Source organism: Macrobrachium nipponense, chromosome 38 (assembly GCF_015104395.2).
Source record: "Macrobrachium nipponense isolate FS-2020 chromosome 38, ASM1510439v2, whole genome shotgun sequence".
Lineage (NCBI taxonomy): Eukaryota > Metazoa > Arthropoda > Malacostraca > Decapoda > Palaemonidae > Macrobrachium > Macrobrachium nipponense.
In genome coordinates, this window is record NC_061098.1 from 8,871,337 (window position 1) to 8,895,117 (window position 23,781).

At 36.7% G+C, this 23,781-nt stretch overlaps 1 protein-coding gene across 2 annotated transcripts in view; it reads right to left on the reverse strand.

Moving 5' to 3' along the window:
* Positions 1 to 6,524: 6,524 nt before the first annotated feature.
* LOC135209870 (adipokinetic hormone/corazonin-related peptide receptor variant I-like) overlaps positions 6,525 to 23,781 on the reverse strand; it is a 126,468-nt gene continuing 109,211 nt past the window's right edge. For both annotated transcript variants that reach the window (XM_064242629.1, XM_064242628.1), the window contains one exon: positions 6,525 to 6,907. In XM_064242629.1, the coding sequence (XP_064098699.1) occupies positions 6,896 to 6,907 (12 nt within the window). In that variant the 3' untranslated portion in view covers positions 6,525 to 6,895. The remainder of the gene's footprint in view (positions 6,908 to 23,781) is intronic.

The following is a 23,781-nucleotide window of genomic DNA, read 5'->3' on the forward strand; positions in this document are numbered from 1 at the left end:
AAAAAGTGATAGATGAAAGACAGATAAGAAAATAAATAAAAAATACAGTGGCGTTTCCGTCTCAATAGGCGCCAGAGGCCCTCTTCAGAAAGTTGTCGTAGGGATCTGCGAAAACAAGGAGCCCGGGGGAGAAGTTGCCAAGACTTGAGTAGAGGGAAAGGAGGAAGTGGCCCTACTAATTAACGCCTCATTCTACGAAATGGCAACAGTTCGCCACGAACTACAACGCTATGCAATGAGGCTACTAAGGCGAGATGACAACGAAAACATCGGTTACATAAAACTGATGGAGGAGGATGATGAATTTAACAGAGGAGATGTCAGAAAGGGAATATAAAAGCGATACACTTTAATGAGATGGACGAATGAACACAGAATAAAAGAAAGGATGAAAGATGACAAATTAAAAGGAGAATTAGACTTTAAAAAAAAGCGGAAAAAACGATAAGTCGAGACGAACAAGTTAAAGAATATAAACGAACACGGAAATTATAACCTACAAGAAAATAAAGCAAAAAGTGATGAGCATCACAGTAATAAATATTTATGAAATCGAAGCGCATTTTGGCTTTTCTTATCATTAGGTTTGAAAAGCTGATATATCACAGTCGAGGAAGGAGCATACACTGCAGATATATAACGCTAAATTAAGATGAGTGTATATAATATATATATATATATTTATATATATATATATATATATATATATATATATATAGACACACACCTACACTCACACACACACACACACACCACACACATATATATATATATATATATATATATATATATATATATATATATATATATATATATATATATATATATATATATATATATATATATATATATATATATATATATATATATATATATATATACATAAACATACGTACATACACATAAACATATAAATACATATATATATATATATATATATATATATATATATATATATAATGTGTGTGTGAGTGCGTCTGTGTGTGTATGTGTGTACACAAAAAACTTACTAACTCTCTATCACAAAAAACCTTACCTCACGGGAAAAAACGTTCAGCAAATAGCTAAGAGGAACAGAAAACTGGTATACAGCAAAACACCTACGTACGTAGACAGAAAATTAAGTTGACTACAGCAAAACGAAAGCAAGAAGAGAATTCCGAAGCCTTTCTTTTTCAGGGGAAGGGAAGTGAACAATACCTAAGGACAGGAGGTCAGTAATCTGTGTAGATACAAATAAGGCAAAAAAATATTAGTTAACCATAAAGACTTGAGGCATTTAGGAGAAATGGTCCGGTGTTACAAATTCTATAACGGTTTGCTATATGGTGAGAAAATTCTCAGAGAATACTAATATGCTTTGCCATTTTATGTACAGATACATACGAGTTAATAAATACAAGGAAACACCCACCAACACACACACACACACACACACACACACACACACATATATATATATATATATATATACATATATATATATTATATATATTATATATATATATATATATATATATTATATATATATATATATAAATATATTATATAATGATAAGGGTCTCTCATCCTGTCACTGACATTACTATTTACAATAAAATATTTTCATCATTTTGTTAATCATCAAATTTTGACCTTCTCCTTTTCGTTCCCCAACTCACACCCGCGCCCCCAATTCGCAAACCCCCCCCCCCCCCCCCGCACCCATCTCTATTAACCTCGACATCATTATCATAAATACTACGCACAACTGCTTACGTCCAACTTTGCTTCTTATATCAAATTCCTTTGGCAGAACAAAGCTAATATTGGGGCCAACTTCTTCCATAGAAGGCGCCTCAACTCACCAGAGGATATTCGAACTTCGAACTTCCTCCTTCCTCCTTATCAGGAGCCACAACAGCCTCAGCCTCCTCCTCCTCCTCCTCCCCCTCCTATTCCTACAGGAAACTTATACAACAAACTTTTCTCTCATCAGGATAAGTCATTATATATACTTCTCTTAGGGGGAGGAAGTGGGGTGGGTGGTAGGGGGTAGGGGTTAGGGGGTAGGGGGTAGGGGGTAGGGGTTAGGGGTAGGGGTAGGGGTTAAGAAAGCGTCGATAATTATAAAGGCTGGATGGAAGGCTTCCGTACTGAGCTGGTTTCTCAAAAGAACGTCGGTTTCTGGGGCGAATTGTTTGATGGTTTTAGACGAATTCTTGAAGTAGTACATCTGGATCAAATATGGTTCCTCCTTGTGTTTCGATAATTTATATTTTTGTCTGTTTATTCATTTGTAAATTCATTTTCACCTTGTGTTGTAAAAACTTACAATCTTTATCTTTTTTAAATTTTTTTTTTTTATAATAAGTGGTCTCTTCTACGAAAACCCCCTCGGCAGATAACCTATTAAATAACTTACAATTTTTGTCTACTTTTTAATTTGTTAATTCATTTTTTTTTAACAAGCACCTTCTGTTACTTCCTCCTAACGAACACCATATGCTTTGAAAGCTTGAATTTCAAGTCAATGGCTCCTGTGGGCTTGTTCCATATGAGTAGGGTTCATCTTCTGAATAAATAATAATAATAATAATAACAATAATAATAATAATAAATAATAATAATAATAACAATAATAATGAATAAATGGGTAGATATCTCAATTAAACGAGGCAACAATTTTAAGTTAAGTTCTTTAGGTTCACATAATATGACTGATGGTAAGAGTAGTAAAACAAATTTTCTTTGAAAGCTTTTGTATCGTTTAAATTTTTTTTTTTTTAATTATACTACTGCTACCATCAGACATATTATTGTGGACCTTAAAGAAGAAGAAGAAGAAGAAGAAGAAGAAGAAGAAGAGGAGGAGGAGCAATAATAATAATAATAATGATAATAATAATAATAATACAATAATAATAATAATAATAGGCCGTGGTCGACTTAGGTTTACAGCTGGGGTTGATGCTGGCATAGCTGGTATTCACGTGGCGTTCCGACCTCCTCGCAGGTCATCTTCTAGACGAAGCGGTAGAAGGAATAATAATAATAATAATAATAATAATAATAATAAAATAATAATAATAATAATAATAAGGAGCAGGAAGAGGATAAGAAAAGTACAGGTCTTAATAGGTTACTATTATTAAGCTCTAACAAGAACGGGTTTTAATAGGTTACTATTATTAAGCGTTAGAGCGGAGCACGCCAAGAGACCACGGGGTCAGCCCCACCACCAGGTGACTAGAAAAACCAACTGAGCATAATCATCCATAATCATCCAGCGCCAGGACACTGAAGGGGCGGGGCCACTAGAATCTCACGGAACAAGTGAGCAAAGATACTGCGAAGAGATTATAGTGAGAAACATACAAGAAGTGTAAGGGCAAAAACCAGTGATGATAACGTCAGTTTTGATCTGGTATTTTCACAGGCTTCTCTCATTATCTATTCTCCCCTGTTTCCTGAGGCCAGGGGGATTAAAATTCCCAATTCCGGACTTAGGATGGTTTTTCCACTGAAGAAGTGTATTTATGTGTGTGTGTGTGTGTGTGTGTGTGTATTAAATCCACGGTAAAAAGGTGAGTGAAACTGGGTACTTGGAACAAGTACTTTCGTAGTTTATTCTAGTGTGAATTTGTAAATGTAGAATAAACTACGAAAGTACTTGTTCCAATTCCCCATTTCACTCCCCTTCCTACCGTGGATTTATTAAGGATATTCTCAAGAACGTGTTCCTTCGTGCTACATTGGATATATATATATATATATATATATATATATATATATATATATATAGTATATATATATATAAATAAATATAAATAATATATATATATATATATATATATATATATATATCTATATACACACACACACACACACACACACACACACACACACACACACGCCCCCACAACACACACACATGTATTAGGGAGAAACAAATTACGTGTGGCTTTCCAGGCATCCGGTTCTTAATGACCTAGTCTCAAAGAACACTTGTTGTTTGCAGAATGAACAATACGAGTCTCTTAAAAAAGAAAAAAAAAATGATATTACAAAAGAAAGGATGAATCAGCGAGGAACACAATGGACTGCTTCCAAGGAAAAAGATCCGCGTGGTAATAAAAGTAGTATATATGCTGGTTTGCTATATATATATATATATATATATATATATATATATATATATATATATATATATATGTATATATGTATGTGCATACGTACATATACATATATAATATATACATACATAAATATCATGCATAACTGAATCACAAAATATGGAACGTGATGTATGTATGTATGTATGTATGTATGTAGTATGTATATATATATATATATATATATATATATATATATATATATATATATATATACATATATATATATATATAGACAAAATCCATGAAGGAAAGAGAAACGATGGAGACTTCAGCAAGGACTTTTGACTTCGTGTCCTTTACGTTAGCAGCGTAAAGGACATTAAGTCGAAAGGCCTTGCTGAAATCCATCGTTTCTTTAGCCTTCGTGGATTTCGTATATATATATATATATATACTGATATATATATGAATATATAATATATATATATATATAAAATTTATATATGAATGTATAGGCAACAAAGACATGGACTTCTCTCTTTAAAGGGTATACTGAAAACTCATCTAGCGACAACTATTACGCAAATCATTATGTTTACAGAGAAACGCCACACTCTCATTCATGCTACGGATCGTTTGATGTGTGAAACGAAATCGGATGAAACCGCGGATAAGCGTTACTTATTGTCAAAAGTTAAACAGTCTCGCGTCATTAGTGCGAACGAACGATATATATTCATGGCCTGGAATGACCAATTTAGTGCTTTATTGCATCGGTTTCATTCATACTTATTGTCAATCAAGACTTGCTCTTCTTTTCATTAGAATGTCCTGGAAAGAACTGGACAACTTAATAAGAAGACATCACAATTCTTGGATAGAAATGTCAATATTGTTAATATACAGTTCCTGGATAGAATTGTCAACATTGTTAATATCCAGATTAGGGGATTTTTACTTTTATTTCTTTTATTGCAGAACATTATCTGACAGATCAAGGGAATTCATTGCAACTAAAAATATCCAAAATTGGTTTGTCTTCTAGAACATTATGTGATGTTCATTACAGCACAAACATCTGGGTAAAAATTAATGACAAAAATCAAACGAAACATTGGGTGATGTCTGTGAAAACACAGACCTCTGGATAAAAATGAATTAATAATGAAAACTGAACACACTGAGTGATGCCTATAACAACACAGACCTCTGAATAACAGTTGACAATAAAAATCGAACAAAATATTGGGTGATTTCTATGACAACACAGACCTCTAAATAAAAATTGATAATATAAAGTGAGCAAAACATTAAGAGATGTCTATGTCAACACAGACCTCTGGATAAAAATCAATAATAAAAACCGGAAAAACACTGAGTGATGTCTACGTCAACACAGATCTCCACATAAAAACTGAAGATAAAAACGGAATGCTACGAAAACATTTGCTTGTCCGCTTTGCGGAAGCGAGTTTCACATTTTTCGAAGAATTACGGGAAGAGTATATAAACAAGCTATTTCCACACTCGGTATTGCAAAACAAAAAAGACCAGCTGGCCTGGAATATGATCCAGCTATGGAAAAGATGAAAAGTCTCATTGTACTAAGAAACACGTTTACTGTAATGATATGTAACCACATTGAGGGAGTGGGGGAAAAGTTGATTCGGTTATCTTCGATAGGAAGTCCACAGCTTTTTGTAAACACTTAATTTACAAAGAGTTCACTTACGCGTTCCTCACTGGAAATTTTATTTTTTTTGCTTTTCCTTGATTCTGCGTCCAGTCTGCCTGAATTCCTTGAATTATCGACCACAATGCAACAGTACATAGGCACCAACTGTATCACCTTTCGTACATTTTAAAATTCCTGCTTTATTTTTCACGATTGTTTGTATGGTGTTTTTACGTTGCATGGAACCAGTGGTTATTCAGCAACGGACCAACGACTTTACGTGACTTCCGAACCACGTCAAGAGTGAACTTCTATCGCCACAAATACACATCTCTCACCCCTCAGTGGAATGCCCGAGTATCGAACTTGCGGCCACCGAGGTGGCACGCCAACACCATACCGACCACATCACTGAGGCGCTATATTTTTCATGAGCATTTTTCTTTCGAGTGACCTGACTCATACAAATGTTAAAATCAGCAATATTAGTCTTGTTTGCAGGCGTAAGTCACTTTATAATCGTACTGCTCCTAAACATTTTCATGTCAGACATTTTGACTTTTTGATTTGTCTCTCCAACATTCCCAATGTCCGGATGCCTGATTGCTCAAAGAATTATTAGTTTATTAGTTTGAGAATGCTTACACAAAGACATATTAACATCAGGTTGAAATTCAGCCCGTTGGAGCCAATAACCACTTGACTAAGTAGTAGTAGCACGCGGGATTGACCTTTGAAACGGCTCTGACTTGCGCCACTCAACAAACCTGGGCGGTAGTAACGGCGCAGCTCGTCTCATGATCTACGCGTTAAGAATGTTTCTTTTTATCCATTTTTACACGGGAGGTGTGACCGCACACCTAGCCACCTAGTCTCATCATCTGACGTCATAGGAACGTTTCTTCTTCCATTTCTCTCCAGGTGGGCCTCATTATAACGAGGTTTCACCTCGCTCACGACGGTGGCCATAGACGGATATCACAGGCTTCGGCGACGGTAGCGCGACATCCCCACTCAGACCTGGTTTCCGCTCGCCTGGCTGATCATCGAGTGGCTGGAGGAGTAATAGGACCCGTTCCTGTACTGAGTGGTTATCGGAGACCCTCCCGCGCTGCGTTCTCGTTCACTGGTCTGCCTGCCGAAGGAAGAGAAGGAAGGAAGAACTGCTCATTGCCTGAATCTGTGGATGATGATGACAGTAAGGATGAATGTGGTCAGAGAGCTCTCCCGCCCCCCCCCCCCCACAACAAGATGCGTTGGAATAGCATCACTTTGGCTGAGATAATTACATAAGTTGCACATGCTGCCCTTACAATAACATAGACATGCAATCTTCTGGCTCATACGTACAGTGCTTCGTGGTTTCTTCCCTTCCATTCAGATAAGCTCAATCCAGAGAGGAAACGTAGCAGGAGACTCTTCCATTACCTGATATCAGAGGGAGCCCCTTCGTCTGTTCAGCCTCACGAGAAAACCTACGGGTTTTACACACTAAACGTCGTTGCTTAGTATCTTTCCCCCAGGAAAGGGAACCTAGGGGTCCCTGGCTTACGAAGTGCTGAGGCAGTCCGGTTTTCTGTTACTTGTAACAGAGCAAAACAGCTGACACCATAACTGGACACTTGCGCAAACCACCTATCCCATGCAAGTAGCCAGCCATTCCAGAAGCAAGCAATAACGAGAGCACACGAACTTTCACGTATAAGTGAGTTTGTTTCAAGTAGCCAGCCATTCCAGCAAGCAATAAGACGAGCACACATACTGTTATGGATAAGTGAGTTTGCTTCAAGTAGCCAGCCATTCCAGCAAGCAATAAGGCGAGCACACAAACTGTTATGTATAAGTGAGTTTGCTTCAAGCAGCCAGCCATTCCAGCAAGGAATGAGGTGAGTAACACACAAACAGTTACGTATAACTGAGTTTGCTTCTTCTTATAGAGATACGAAGCAAGACCTGATCTGGATCTTGCATAGCTTAAAGTCTCTTTTCGAAACGCTAACTTCTTCACTCTCGTACAAGGAACTTTTGAAACAATTTCTCGAGTCAGGAAAACTGACGTTCCAATTTCTACGCAGATATATCGGCCCCTTCACTGAGATATGACAGAAATCAAAGTCTTTCTATGAGATGCAGCCAAATCTAGATGCATGACATTATTGTATGTTGCCATGCAAGTGGTAATTGAGAAAAACAATTAATGAACGTCAATTATTATTATAATATTTGCTTATTTGTAGTGGGACTACGCAGTTATATTAGCCCTTTCACTGACATATAATCGAAATCAAATTCATTATATGAAAAAAAGCAAAATCTAGATGCTGTGAGTTGCCATGGAAACTGAGAAAAAAACATCTATGAGAGTCAGTTATCATTATGATAATATTCACTTATTTTTCGTGGAATATACTTGAACCTTTACAAATATTCTGACACATTACGTATACGAATGCTAGCACAAATCTCTGTTTCCCAAAATTAACATCTTAAATACATAACATGCATTTACATTACTACACACAGTGTCCCATTTACCATATAATAACATATTGAATAGTGCGTCATACTTTCTGTACCATTCCATATTCCATATATATATATATATATATATATATATATATAGAGAGAGAGAGAGAGAGAGAGAGAGAGAGAGAGAGAGAGAGAGAGAGAGAGAGGGTAACTCTGCAAATCTAGGTGCGAATTGGGTACCTGGTAATCAGCCCACTGTGGTGGAGAAGGGCAAGAAACTTAAAAAACTTGATGAGAATCAATGGGCAGGATACCCCTAATGCCAAAAAATATGTGAACACAAACACACACACTTATATATGTATATACATATTAAAAAGACACACACACATATATATATATTTGGGTGTGTGTGTGTGTGTAAAAACATTCAACCCAAGTGAATATCCACAAATACTGATTCATAACATTTCCATATCTCATTAGAACAGCATCAAAAGTAAAGGAATAAAAATCAGAGGCGTTTGCATCGCAGGCATAAATCGTCCAAAACTGGGGCAAAATTACATCGCAGAATCCTAATGGCATGACAGTGAGGCGTTCGCTTTGTGAGAATTAGGACATATGAGAGAGAGAGAGAGAGAGAGAGAGAGAGAGAGAGAGAGAGAGAGAGAGAGAATAGAAAATGAATTCCCTAATAATACACCCACTTGCCTACGGAACATGGAGAGAGAGAGAGAGAGAGAGAGAGAGAGAGAGAGAGAGAGAGAGAGAGAGAGAAGAGAAAGAGAGAGAAGTACAGAGAGAGAGAGGAGAGAGAATAGAAGACATGGAATTCCCTAATAAACCGCCACTTAAGATGCCCCGGAAATGGAGAGAGAGAGAGAGAGAGAAGAGAGGAGAAAGGAGCGAGAGAGAGAAGAGAGGAAGAAGAGAAGTGTTTCCCAATTAAGAGATCTATTAGCCTACAGATTCTAGACAGGGAATCAGCTTCCAAATAATTTGAAAGTTAAAGGAGTCTTATCTACGACTATCTTGTTGTGATTATAATGATTAATCTACACTCTATCCCAAATTGTGCTTTAAAACAATATTGTTATATTTATTATCAATATTGCCATTATTCGTATTGTCATTATCTCCCTTTGTCTTCAGCTTTTCAATATGTTTGACAGCTTACTATTAATATTGCCATTATTCGTATCATTATCATCTCCATTTGTCTCCAGAATTTCAATAAATGTATATGTGACAGAAAGTGACGTCTGACTGACCTTATCTCTGGACGCTCTTTTGGAGTGAATTTAACCGTCCTTGTTTTTCCAAGAAAAATGCAAACACTCGAATTAGAATTAACGCTTTAGATATATGACTGACGGGGGACTTTCATTATGATACTGAAATTAAACGATTATTTTATTTAAATAAAAGAAATGTAAAGTCCTTAAAAAAATGCAATAACACACTACACAAAAAATAATGTTTTAGTTATATGCCTGACGGGATGCTTTCTTTACGATACTGAAGTAAAACGAGTATTGAATTTAAACCACAAAAATGGAAAATCATTTGATAAAATGATGTTATTTTTGTTAATAATCTCTCCTCGGGAAATCTTTGACAACACGGCTCGGATAAACGGGAACATGTGAACCTCTCTACAGGTGCATTGTCTAATTAGTTAGCTCTGGGTGCATACCTGAAAGTCATACCTTTGTGAAAACGAGATTTTAAAATTTCAGATAAGGAGCTCTGGTAAAAAATTAACTGTTTACTTAGGAAAATAGAATATAGGCTATAACAGGATAGTAGACTAACACAGTACCATATAAATAGAAAAGAGAATTGTATTTGACATCTGGAATATTAGATGATACTAGGAGTAATGTGAATGATTATACAACACTTAGATATTCACAGCACAACGCAAATTATTGAATACAGAAATACAGAATTCAGGCCAAATGCCAAGCACTGGGTCGCATGAGGTCATTCAGCGCTGAAAAGGAAATTGAGAGTAGGTAGGTTTTAAAACCTCAAAGCAGCTGTACCATGAAATAATTGTTAGGAAAGGGTAGATAGCAAGATGGAAGAAAGATGCATGGAGGTGCAGTAAAAGGAATGAAAGGGGCTGTAAAGAACCTTCAGTAATGCCTACAGTGCAATCCGTGAGGTTCACTGACGGCACTAAGCCCTACGGGGTAAAGCAAGTTATAAACTTTAGCTTGGCAGCTGCTTTTTGTTTGTATGGTGTTTTGACGTTGCATGGAACCAGTGGGGTTATTCAGCAACGGGACCCACTGCTTTACGTGACCTCCGAACCACGTCGAGAGTGAACTACCTATCGCCAGAAATACACATCTCTGACCCGTCAGTGGAATGCCCGAGAATTGAACTGTCGGCCACCGATGGGCAGCTGCTTTGACGCAGAGATGAATAGCATTTGAATTCCCTAATTCTATCAAAAACTCAATTATAAAACTTAATTACCAACATGGCGCCAATTATAAAATGTCCGTCGGCAACCCGTTCTCCGTCGCCAGATCATCTGCTGCATGACTTGTCAACATGATGCCAAACTTGTTTTCCCTCCGGCCGTCACGGCGTCTTAACAACGTAATTCAGCCAATTTGTCTTACACTAATTTTACAAAGGCTGTTCCTTAATTGACAAAAAAAGACGAGAACTTCATTACCAAGTTTGAAAACTCTTATAACGTTTTATTACAAAAGTTTAATTAAGTTTTTTTTTACACATTTCCTGGGACCGTCGTGATGAAGGGTAGGTCTTTATCTATATTAAATGCTTATTAGGGTTGATTTACGTCCTCGTAGTAACGAAAGCAACGCTTTTCTCGTAAAAGACGGTATACAGGGCATTTAAGTTGCTTCTAAAAATATTCGTCTGAAAATTTCTATAATTTTTTGTAGCCTATTTAGTTACTTATTCAATTTTTCTTACTATCATTCAAGTTCTGCTTTGTAAAACTCTCCATTACTTTTGTACTTTAATCCCAAGGTTTCGCTCACGCGGAATTTAAGCTTACTCGGGGAGTAAGCCGACAAAATACTTTGGTGACGTTGTCGTCGTCGTTGTTGTTGTTGTTGTTGTTGTTGTTGTTATTGTTGTTGTGGGGGATACGGGGGGGGGGAGGGGTTAGTAAAGATTAAGAAGGTCTGAAAAGGGTCCTGAAAAAAATCATCCCATCAGCCTTCAGAAAAGAAATAAAGAGAGAGAGAGAGAGAGAGAGAGAGAGAGAGAGAGAGAGAGAGAGAGAGAGCAATATGACATTAGGCTGAGGCCTCCTCGTCTTGAAGGAAACACAATTTGTATATTTTTTCTGTGAGGTTCTTTGAAACAAAAGTTTTCTCATAAATGAATGAGAATACGAAGTTGGAGGCCGAATAGCCATTGACAGACATGCACAAACAGTTATAGGAACGCCAGGGGGGGGGGGGGGGTGGTGCCAAGTTATTGAGTGAAATCATCAAAAGAGAGAGAGAGAGAGAGAGAGAGAGAGAGAGAGAGAGAGAGAGAGAGAAAGTTACAAGGATTAGGATGTCTCAAAGACTTTTTGGTTCATCTGAGGAGACATCGGGTGCTCACTTATCTCTGAAACGGAAACTGACAGCAATTAGGAGAGGGTGGGAAGTAAGATGGAAGAAAGAGAATATGAAAGCAGGTACAGTAAAAAGGAAACGAAAGTGGTTGCAGCTGGGGGCCGAAGGTACTTCATTTTGAGTTTTTTTTTTTTTTTTTTTTTTTTTTTTGAGCAAATTGTCCATTTTTTTTTTTTTTTTGAGGCAAATTGTCCGTCATTTTTTTTTTTTTTAGCAAATTGTCCATTGTTTTTTTTTTTTTTGAGGGAGCAAAATGTCCGTCTTTTTTTTTTTTTTTTTTTTTTGAGCAAATTGTCCGTCATTTTTTTTTTTTTTTTTCTTGAGCAAATTGTCCGTCATTTTTTTTTTTTTTTTTTCTTTTTTTTTTTTTTTTTGAGCAAATTGTCCGTCATTTTTTTTTTTTTTTTTTGAAGAGCAAATTGTCCGTATTTTTTTTTTTTTTTTTTTTTGAGCAAATTGTCCGTCATTTTCTTTTTTTTTTTTATTTTTTTTTTTTTTTTTTTTTTGAGCAAATTGTCCGTCATTTTTTTTTTTTTTTTTTTGAGCAAATTGTCCGTCATTTTTTTTTTTTTTTTGATTTTTTTTTTTTTTTTTTTTTTTTTGAGCAAATTGTCCGTCATTTTTTTTTTTTTTTTTTTTTTTGAGCAAATTGTCCGTCATTTTTTTTTTTGAGCAAATTGTCCGTCTTTTTTTTTTTTTTTTTATTTTTTTTTTTTTTTGAGCAAATTGTCCGTCATTTTTTTTTTTGTTTTTTTTTTTTTTATTTTTTTTTTTTTTTTTTTTGACAAATTGTCCGTCATTTTTTTTTTTTTTTTTTTTTTTTTTTTTGAGCAAATTGTCCGTCATTTTTTTTTTTTTTTTTTTTTTTTTGAGCAAAATTGTCCGTCACATTTTTTTTTTTTTTTTTTGAGCAATTGTCCGTCATTTTTTTTTTTTTTTTTTTTTTTGAGCAAATTGTCCGTCATTTTTTTTTTTTTTTTTTTTTTTGGAGCAAATTGTCTGTCATTTTTTTTTTTTTTTTTTGGAGCAAAATTGTCCTGTCATTTTTTTTTTTTTTTTTTTTTTTTTGGAGCAAATTGTCCGTTCATTTTTTTTTTTTTTTTGTTTTTTTTTTTTTTTTTTGAGCAAATGTCCGTCATTTTTTTTTTTTTTTTTGAGCAAATTTGTCCGTGCATTCTTTTTTGTTTTTTTTTTTTTTTTGAGCAAATTTGTCCGTCTTTTTTTTTTTTTTTTTTTTTGGGGGGGAGCAATTGTCCGCGTCATTTTTTTTTTTTTTGAGCAATTGTCCGTCATTTTTTTTTTGGGGGGGGAGGCAAATTGTCCGTCATTTTTTTTTTTTTTTGAAGCAATTTGTCCGTCATTTTTTTTGGGGGGGGGAGCAAATTGTCCGTCATTTTTTTTTTTTTTTTTGAGCAATTTGTCCGTCATTTTTTTTTGGGGGGGGAGCAAATTGTCGTCGTCATTTTTTTTTTTTTTTTTTTGAGCAAATTGTCGGTCGGGTTTTTTTTTTGAGCAAATTGTCCGTCTTTTTTTTTTCTTTTTTGAGCAAATTGTCCGTCATTTTTTTATACTGCAAATCGAGGCTTTTACTCTCACGGACATGAAATTCTCCCACTTCTGAAATTCAGGTCGTGATTTGATCAGCCACCAGTTAAATAAAATTATAGCTTTTCATTCAGCGATATTTAATTCCTTCTCCACTCATCGATTTATGAATTTTTCCTGTGGATCCATTTACAAAAAAAAAGAATAGAGTAACTTCATATTTTCATTCGTCATTTTCGTTTTGTGTCGTGACATTTAACTTTTTCTTCAACAATTTACTCATGATCTCTACTTGCGGGAAGATCTCTACAAAACAAATATGAAATCACTCTCCATTCGCTGTTTGTGAGACGATTAATATAGTAACGTTTGTTTGAATTGAACATAGAATTTACACCAACACCAAACACTGGGACCTATGAGGGCATTCAGCGCGCGAAAGGGAAATTGAAAGTAGAGAAGTTTGAAAGGTGTAACAAGATGAAAACCTCAAAGCAGTTGCACTACGTATCAACTGTTAGGAGACGGTGGAAAGTAAGATGGAAGAAAAGGAATATGAACGGAGGTACAGTGAAAGGAACGAAAGGGGTTGCGGCTAGCGGCCGAGGGGACGCTGCTGCAAAGACCCTTAAGTGATGCCTACAGCGCACCGTATGAGGTGCACTGACGGCACTAGCCCCCCTACGGAGAGTAACGCATGTAGAATCCAGTCATCAAGGGAACATTCTTCACAAAGAGAATGAATAAAAACATATTTCTTAGCCGACTCTCTCTCTCTCTCTCTCTCTCTCTCTCTCTCTCTCTCTCCATCTTCCTTCCTTAACAAATCTCTTCTGCCTGAAGTGTTAAACGCTGTCTTTGGCTGTCAAGGAATAAATCAAAGAAAATTAACGTTGAATGACATTAAAATATTGTCCCCAGCTTTTATTAGTCTTTTTGTTAATATAATATTACATATTACTAATTGAAAAAGAAGTCCTAAGGTTATATCTTATACACATGTCAACAGACCCTTACAGCATCAATTCTAGTTAATGAATCACAAATAAGCTCCGTTTTATAGATCTCAAAAATATTACGATTGAGTCTTACTTACTTCATTCTCCCTGGGGCAAATATTCGATGTTGTCGCTTGTTTCATTTTCAAAATACATAATTTTTTCTCTCGAAACTTATTGCCGCAAGATGTATTTAATCTTACACGAGGGTGTTTCAATCCTAAACAATAATAAATTAAAATTAATACAACACACACACACACACACACACACATATACATATATATATATATATAATATATATAATATATAGATATATATATATAATATATAAATATATCTATATATATATAGTATATAGTATATATAGTCTGTGAAAAACCGATACACGAAACTGAAATACGAACCATAATATAGGTAGTAAAATTAATATTAAAGACGAAATGAAAACGCTTGACAATCGCCCCCTATATTGCAAGATCTCGTTCTCTCACGTTCATCGCGAGAGCTTCACTCATTTTCCTTTCATTTTCTCCTTACATTTTCTCTCGACTGGCCTAAACTAGGTAGTCTGCTAACCGTTGGCCGCGTTAATCTTCGCCAAATATATAGGTCATTGCGTCCACAATATGGAAATATAGGTCATTGTGTAAACAAAATGGAAATATAGGTCATTGCGTCCACAATATGGAAATATAGGTCATTGTGTAAACAAAATGGAAATATAGGTCATTGTGTAAACAAAATGGAAATATAGGTCATTGTGTAAACAAAATGGAAATATAGGTCATTGTGTAAACAAAATGGAAATATAGGTCATTGTGTAAACAAAATGGAAATATAGGTCATTGTGTAAACAAAATGGAAATATTGGTCACTGCGTCCACAAAATGGAAATATATTTATGCCATTGCTTACACAAAATGGGATAAAGGGAAACATGTCATCATCAAAATGAATTCAACGAAATACCTTCGCGTTTTTTCGTGTTAATCTCGGCCTACTAATCTACTTGGATTAATTGTTCGCGATTAATTAAAATATCATTCTGTAAGATACATGACTGCCTGTACCCAACTACGTAGTCTATTCTCGACAACGCTGTTGAAACGAGGTGATAGCAATTCTATTGTAAATGAAGGTCCTGTGGTAAGGTATTTATGCGAAGTAATATAGTGTATGTATATATATACAGCTATATATGATATATATATATATTAATATATATACAGAAAGAAGAGATCGGTTCTTAGAAAAAAACACAAATTAATAAGTAAACAAAGGAAAACTTGAATGCAAAAAAATACAAGATTTGTTTTACGATATGCTTTTTTGAAGTATAGCTAGAATAACTGATTAATCCTTATAAAGACTGTGTGCAACGATTTCTAGTAACAATGATAATCTGTAGAAGAAATACGGTTTCCTACTTCCCAAGATACTTCTATCTCCTCAGTTAGGGGTGGCTGGGCATCTGGCACCCATACCTCGAAAAATGGCAAAAAAAAAATAAAAATTAAATAAAAAAAAATAAATAAATAAAATAAAATAAAAAGTAGCTTCATTTTCTACGCTCAAAGGAAAACACACTCCCACCTGCCTCAAGAAACCACAGGAAAATCAGATTTTGAAGGTTTTGGATAAATTCAACTGAAAAATGGACAGCCGTAATGAAATCAAGGGATAGCAGACTGCTGGACTTTGTGAAGAATGAATGAATCTATTTGAAGCCCAATATCGCAGTAACCTCCTGTAATTTTGACGCTGGGAATAAATAAGGATTCATATTTTTTCTTTCTTAACATAAGTTTGGAAAGGTTATTGACCTGATTAAACACATACAATTACACACATGTTATTATAACATTATTCACACAAACACTTTCAGTTTTCTTCTGAAGATGGAGAAAGACCCCTACAAGATTAGTCAGTATAACTTGTATACTTGTAAGTATCTACATAGTATTTAACTTAACACTCGCGTTAATTAAAATACCATGTAAATACTGACAAGTCAACAAGTTATAACTCAGTAATGGTTCCACAAAACTACTACAATTATAGCAGCAACAAAATGGAGCCGAAGAAGGATGCGTGCGTCAGGCCTGTTTATCAGGAACCCAATTCCACTGGGGCAGTTCCAGAAGTGTGGCATCTGCTGTAACAACCAGCACTAAGAGGGTATTCACGATCTTAATTCAGCAGCAGATGCTGTACAGTCTGAAAAGGGACCTGTTTATGGGGTCGTCCGTTTAAAAGGAAAGATTTCCGAGTCGTAGGTCTTTCTCTATTGGGTCGTTAACACTAATAGGGAAGTCGTTCTTTGTAGAGACTCGGATTTTATAAGCGGATGTGAGTTCAAAGAGGTTCCTCACAGGAGGTAACTTTGTGTCCAGTGTTCCTCAGTGGACGAGAGGGTTTAATTACATAGGATTTACATGATGATCCAGTACAAGAAACAGTTCAGATTCCGAGGGAATATCACCAAGACGACAATCAATATCGACCCTAGTTCCTAGGATTTCGAAAGAATCAATCGGTAGAGATTGTGAAATAATTGATCCGTAGAGATTGTAAGATAATTAATAGGCAGAGATTGTAAAACAATTCATCGGTACCTACTCTACTCTAAAATAATTGATCGGTACTGTAAAATAATGAACCGGTAGAGATTGTAAAATAATTATTCGGTATGTTAAACTAATTAATCGGTATTGTAAAATAATTATTCGGTAGATTGTAAAATAATTAATCGGTATTGTGAAATATCTAATAGGTAGAGATTGTAAAATAATTATTCGGTATTGTAAAATAATTATTCGGTAGAGATTGTAAAATAATTAATCTGCATTGTAAAATAATTAATCGGTAGAGATTGTAAAATAATTATTCGATAAGAGATTGTAAAATAACTTATTGGTAGAGGAATATAAAATAATTAATCGGTATTGTAAAATAATTAACCGGTGGAGATTGAAAAATAATTAATCGGTATTGTGTAAGAATTAATCGGTAGGGATTGTAAAATAATTAATCGATAAGACTTTGTAAAATAACTAATCGGTAGAGATTGTAAAATAATTAATCGGTAAGACATTATAAAATAACTAATCGCTAGAGATTATAAAATAATTGATCGGTATTGCAAAATAATTAATCGATAATGTAAAATAATTAATCGGTAGAGATTGAAAAACAATTAATCGGTAGAGATTGGAAACTAATTAATCGGTATTATAAAATAATTAATCGATAGCGATTGTAAAGTAGAATATTCAGGATTTCTTGATTCGATCCAACAAGAACTATCGTTGGAAGAAGCCGGGACACGCACCAACCCTCCCCCAAAAACCTCCACTTGAACACACACACATCCACACCAACAAGAAAATGATTTCCAGCCACCACAAAAATAGGACTCACGTTGAAACGAATACACCATTACCAACAAAATCCTTGTCAATACAGAAACACGGTTGAGGCTGCCAGCATTGCTCATGGCAAGTTCTTCGTTAACTCTCAAAGTCTTGAAGGGAATAAAATCTTGCGTCTTTCCTTACTGAACTAAATTCCTCCACGAGGTCTTATTACCATTATCTCTTTTATAGAAACAAACATGATTTGAGACCCTTAAGCCCAAGAGAAACCCCATAAAAAAAGAAAAAAAAGACCCCATCATAAATATCTAAAAAAAAAAAAAAAAAAAAACAAAAAAAAAAAAAAAAAATTAGATGCTCTATAAAAATAAAGGACCCATATATTTATTCCACCAAAGGCGGACCCAAAATTAGGACATTATTGTTGTGGTAAAATTTTGTTTATAAAAAGGATGCTGTAGGGTTACTTCTTACGAAGCCACTGGCAATATACATGGCCTATTTGGTCTTACAACACAGAAAAAAAGACATTCAGCATGAAATAGAATACTGTTGAAGTTTTTTAAATTCATGTTTATTCATGTATATATATATATATATATATATATATATATATAATATATAATATATATATATATATATATATATATATATATATATATATATATACATACGTATTATTATTGGTTTTAAATTCATGTTTATTGCATTTTATTTTACGGTTGTTTACAAAAACCAGAAACTATAGCAGCGGGCATTATGTGAAGAAACACTCAACCACAGAACAAAATTCATTATCTATTTGAAGTAACTAACTGCTGTAGTTATAAAAATATATCTGAAAATATCAGATGGTAAAATTACAACCCAAACACGAACCTGTTATGAATGGAAACTGATACAGAAACCATAATTGCAAGCATATGTTAATGTCAAGAAAGCAGATTAACTACAGTTTGGGTAAAAATGATTGACGCCGTCAATTATTTTTGCCAAAAAGGGCAGCAACGTTCTCGACTCCAGTATTGGCCGAATTAAATGTCATAAACATACGTCTGGCAATCACGTACCCTTCATTTTCCCTCTCACAAACACCTGTCCCCCCTACCCTTGATGTTGCGTGGGTGGGAGGGCTCTGTTGCCTAGTAACATTACTTTGTGAAACCTGTTTCCACGCATAGTTACCTGTGGTTTTTGCAGTGTAGTGCTGGATTATGCCGGGTAATAAGCACATTACTGAAACACAGGTTGCTCAGGTAGTTGCTTTATACAAGCAAAAAGTGTCAACCTCCGAAAATGCTGCTAGTGACGGTGTGAGTCAGAACTGCCCAGCACTGGATTAAAAAGTTCAAGGATGGGGGCGAGAGGGCCCAACCCCAGGTTGGAACATCAACAGGGAGAAAGAGGAAACTAAGCAACAGAGATATCAGATTTCTTCGAATTGCTATTGAAAAGAATCCAAGGGCTTCCTCTAAACAGCTGAAGGAGCAAAACAGAAAATCTTCAGTCATATCTGTGCCAGAACCCTAAGAAAGTACATAAAGGACGGCTTGGGCTACTGTTGTCTTGCTGCCAAGAAAAAACCGCTCCTGACGAGGCGTCACATTAGGAATCGCCTTTCATATGCTAGGCGTATGTTGAAGAATTTAACCCTCCAGCACTTTAAAAGGATCCTTTATAGTGACGAAGTCACATTCAGTGTCTCCTCAGGTCCTTCAAGGAAGGTTTACCGATCCCGTAGTAGTGACCCTTACCGGGAGAAGTAAGTGAATACGACCACGAAGCACCCTGATTCTTTGATGTTCTGGGGTTGCTTTTCATACCACAGCAAAGGGGCGTTGGTAACACCGCCCAAGAATGTTACTATGAACCAGTACAACTACTCTGAGCTGATCCAGTACAACTACTCTGAGCTGTTAATGGAATATTTGGTATCGTCAATGGTCAAATGTAATGCAAAGGTGTTCATGCAGGACGGTGTCCCTTGTCATAGGGCAAAAACAGTCACAGATCTCCTTAAATACTGTAAAATCCCTTTTCTTGGTGACTGGCCTGGCAATAGCCCCGATCTCAATCCCATTGAGAATTTGTGGGGCATCATCAAAGCACAATTAAGGGACCGCGACACCTCCAATCTCGAGAAACTAGAGAGAGAGGTCAGAGACATTTGGGAGAACTTTCCCGAAACCATCCTTGAAAACTTAACCAAGAGTGTCCCAGGACGACTTCAAGCAGTTAAAAAGAAGCGTGGGGGTCGCACCAAGTATTAGAACCCTTTAAAACATCAATCAAGCACATCACAGCATCGTAGTGAATAAGTATTACGAGGTATTGCGTGCATGCAGTAGGATCTATAGGACGCGTCAATCATTTTTACCCAAACTGTATATATCAATTCACATACGTAGAGGTACCCACTAATTTTCATTTTTCTCTCCCTCTCTCTCCTCTATAGGATTTTTTCTTTTTCCCCATCACCATTTTAATAAGACACGCTCTCTCTCTCTCTCTCTCTCTCTCTCTCTCTCTCTCTCTCTCTCTCTCTCTCTCTCTCTCTCCTGAAGGGTTTTGGTCACCTTTTCTAAGCCGTAATTACGAGGAAGTCATCGTCCCCAGACGTGACGTCAGCGAGGGGGGAGGGGGAGAAGATGCCGGAAAATTCGTCCATTAGGAGTTTTATCTCTCTCTCTCTCTGTCTCTTTCTGCGTCCTATTTTCCTTCTTAAACTTGTATATGTGGACGCATGTTTCCACGTTGCACGTATGTGCTCTTAGAGTTTTTGTATGTATGTATGTACATATAAATATATATATAATAATATATATATATTATATAGATATATATATATATATATATATATTTATATATATATATATATATATATATATATATATATATATATATATATTTTATATACTTATATATACTTTTATATATATATAGTGTATATATATATATACTATATATATCATATATATATACATATATATATATATATATATATATATATATATATATATATCTATATATATATATATATATAATCTATAGATATATATATTATATATATATATATATATATAACGGACACACAAATATATGTGTACGTACGTACGTAAGGATGTACGTGTGAAATACTCCCCTCGAGACTCCTTCATGAGGAGGAGAGGAGGAGGAGGCCCAAACGTGTTAAAAAAAAAGTGAGGAAGAAAATATTGCTCACCAATCCTGACAGAGTCATTAATTTCTGACAGACGACACCGACGAAGAGGAGAGCTCATTCATTTTTTTTTTTTATTTTTTATTTTTTTTTTCTACTTGGTGTGGAATCTGTTGTAACTGAAGCTTGTATCTCATGGAATGCTTTTATTTTGTTTTTATTTGAACTAATTCAGACAGACGATGAATGTTAGACGTTCTACGACTCTTGGAATGGAAGGTAATACAGAATTCTGGCCAAAGGCCAAGCGCTCAGACCTATGAGGTCATTCAGGGCTGCAGGGAAAATGGAGAATAAAATAAATTGAAAAATTAACAGGGGGAAAAACCTCAAAGCAGCTGTACTATGCAATTGTTAGGAGAGGCTGGCAAGTAAGGTAGGAGGTAGAGAATATGAACGGAGGTGCAGTAAAAAGGAAGAAAGGACGCTGCAAAGAACCTTAAGCACTGCCTACGGTTCACCGCATGAGGTGCACTGACAGGGCCAACCTCCTACGTAGGTAAGCAATAAAATGGTTACGGGCCTATGATAACCTCTGCCACTTGTTAAGTCTCTCGTGGACACGAAATGGATTGGACTAATAATGTCAGAAGGAGATCTACCTTGCATATATATATATATATATATATATATATCTATATATATATATATTTATAAGATATATATATCGAGCTACAATGTCCTTTAATATCTAATTCGCTCTACCTCGGAATTAATATATTTCATATATGCTTAACCGAAGGGGAATTTTTTTTCTTTTTTTCTCGATAATAGATTTACCTGTACTTGGGCGCGAACGCAGGTACATTATAAATCCAGGAACGTCAGTGGAAGCTATAACCACTCACCACCGCGAGAGGCTTAAAGGTATATGTCATGTATATGAATCACGGTAATGTGATATGACTTATGTAAAAATGCTACGTGTTGTCAAAAGCGCTACTTAACTACCGAGTCGAGGCGGGTTGATGTTGTCTCCAAACCAACGAATACTTCAGCGCGAGAAAGTATTTGAGGTGAGAGACGACATATACCTTTAAGCCTCTCGCGGTGGTTGAGTGGTTATAGTTCCACTGACGTTCCTGGATTTATAATGTACCTGCGTTCGGCCCAAGTACAGGTAAATCTATTATCGAGAAAAAAATTCCCCTTCGGTTAAGCATATATGAAATATATTAATTCCGAGGTAGAGCGAATTAGATATTAAAGGACATTGTAGCTCGATATATGTATATGAATCACGGTAATGTGATATGACTTATATATATATATATTATATATATATATATAATATATATAAATATAACATTGTGCAAGCATTTACAGCGCACCTCCACTCGTCCTACGCTTCATGCTTGTGCTTAAAACAAACAAGCAAAATAATAATAATAATAATAATAAAAAAAAATGAGGAGGAAATTGAAATACTGCAAGGCGATCGGTATTTCGACGAAAGTCCAATCAGCAGGAAAAAACGTCGAATATTCTTTCATTCAATGGCTTCCCGTTTCAATCCCGCTTCGAGGAGGAGATCGTCGTCGTTTGCCTGCCTGTTTGCTTGCCTGCCATGCCTACCTTGCATGACCTTGCCTTGCCTGTTTGCCTGCTTGCCTGCCGTTTGCTAGCCTGTTGCCTGCCTGCCTTGCCTGCCTTTGCCTGTTGCCGCTTGCCTGCCTGCTTCCTGCCTAGCCTGCTTGCCTGCCTGCCTAGCTGTTGCCTGATTGCCTGCCTTGCCTCCTGCCATGCCTGCCTGCCATGCCTGCTAGCCTGTTGCCGCCTGCCTTGCCTGCCTGCCTAGCACCTTTGTGCCCTGCCTGCCTGCCTTTGCCTAGCCTGTCTGCCTGCCTGCCTGAACTACCTGCCTGTATTGCCTGCCTTCCCTGCTGCTTGCCTGTTTGCCTGCTTGCCTGCCTGCTAGCCTGTTTGCCTGCCTGCCTGCCTGCTTGCCTGTTTGCCTGCCTTGCCTTGCCTGTTGCTGCTTGCTTGTCCTGCTAGCCTGTTTGCCGCTGCCGTGCCTCCTTTGCCTCTACCTTGCTGCTGCTTTGCCTGCCTGCCTGCCTGCTTGCCTGTTGCCTGCCTGTCCTTGCTGTCCGCCTGCCTGTTGCTTGCCTGCCTGCCTGCCTGCTGCCTGTTGCCTGCCGCTTCCGCTTGCCTTGCCTGCTTCTGCCTGCTGATAGCCTGTTTGCTGCCTGCCTGCCTGCCTTGCCTTTGTTTTGCCTGCCTGCTTCCATGCCTTTGCCTGCCTGCTTGTTTCCCTACCTGCCTGGCCTTCCTTCCTGTTTGGTTCCCCTGCCTGCCTTTCCCTTGCCTGCCTGCTTGCCTGTTTGCCTGCCTGCTTCCTTGCCTGCCTGCTTGCCTTGTTTGCCTGCCTGCTTCCGTTTGCCCTCCTGCTTGCCTGCTGCCTGCCTGCTGCCTGCTGCCTGTTTGCCTGCCCTCTTCTTAGGCCTTGCCTGCCTTGCCCTTGCCTGCCTGCCTGCTAGCCTGCTTTGCCCTGTTTTGCCTGCCTGCCTTCCTTTGCCTGCCTGCTTGCCTGCGTGGGAATTCAAGTGCTTCGCATTCGCGCATGCGCAAGCATTTGCGTTCAAGTCGACTTGTTTGTTCGTATGGTGCTTTGACGTTTCATGGAACCAGTATGGTTACTCAGCAACGGGACCAACGGCTTAACGTGACTTCCGAACCACGTCGAGAGTGAACTTCTATCGCCAGAAATACATATCTCTCAGCCCTGGTGGAATGCCCGAGAATCGAACTCGCGGCCAATGAGGTGGCACGCTGAAACC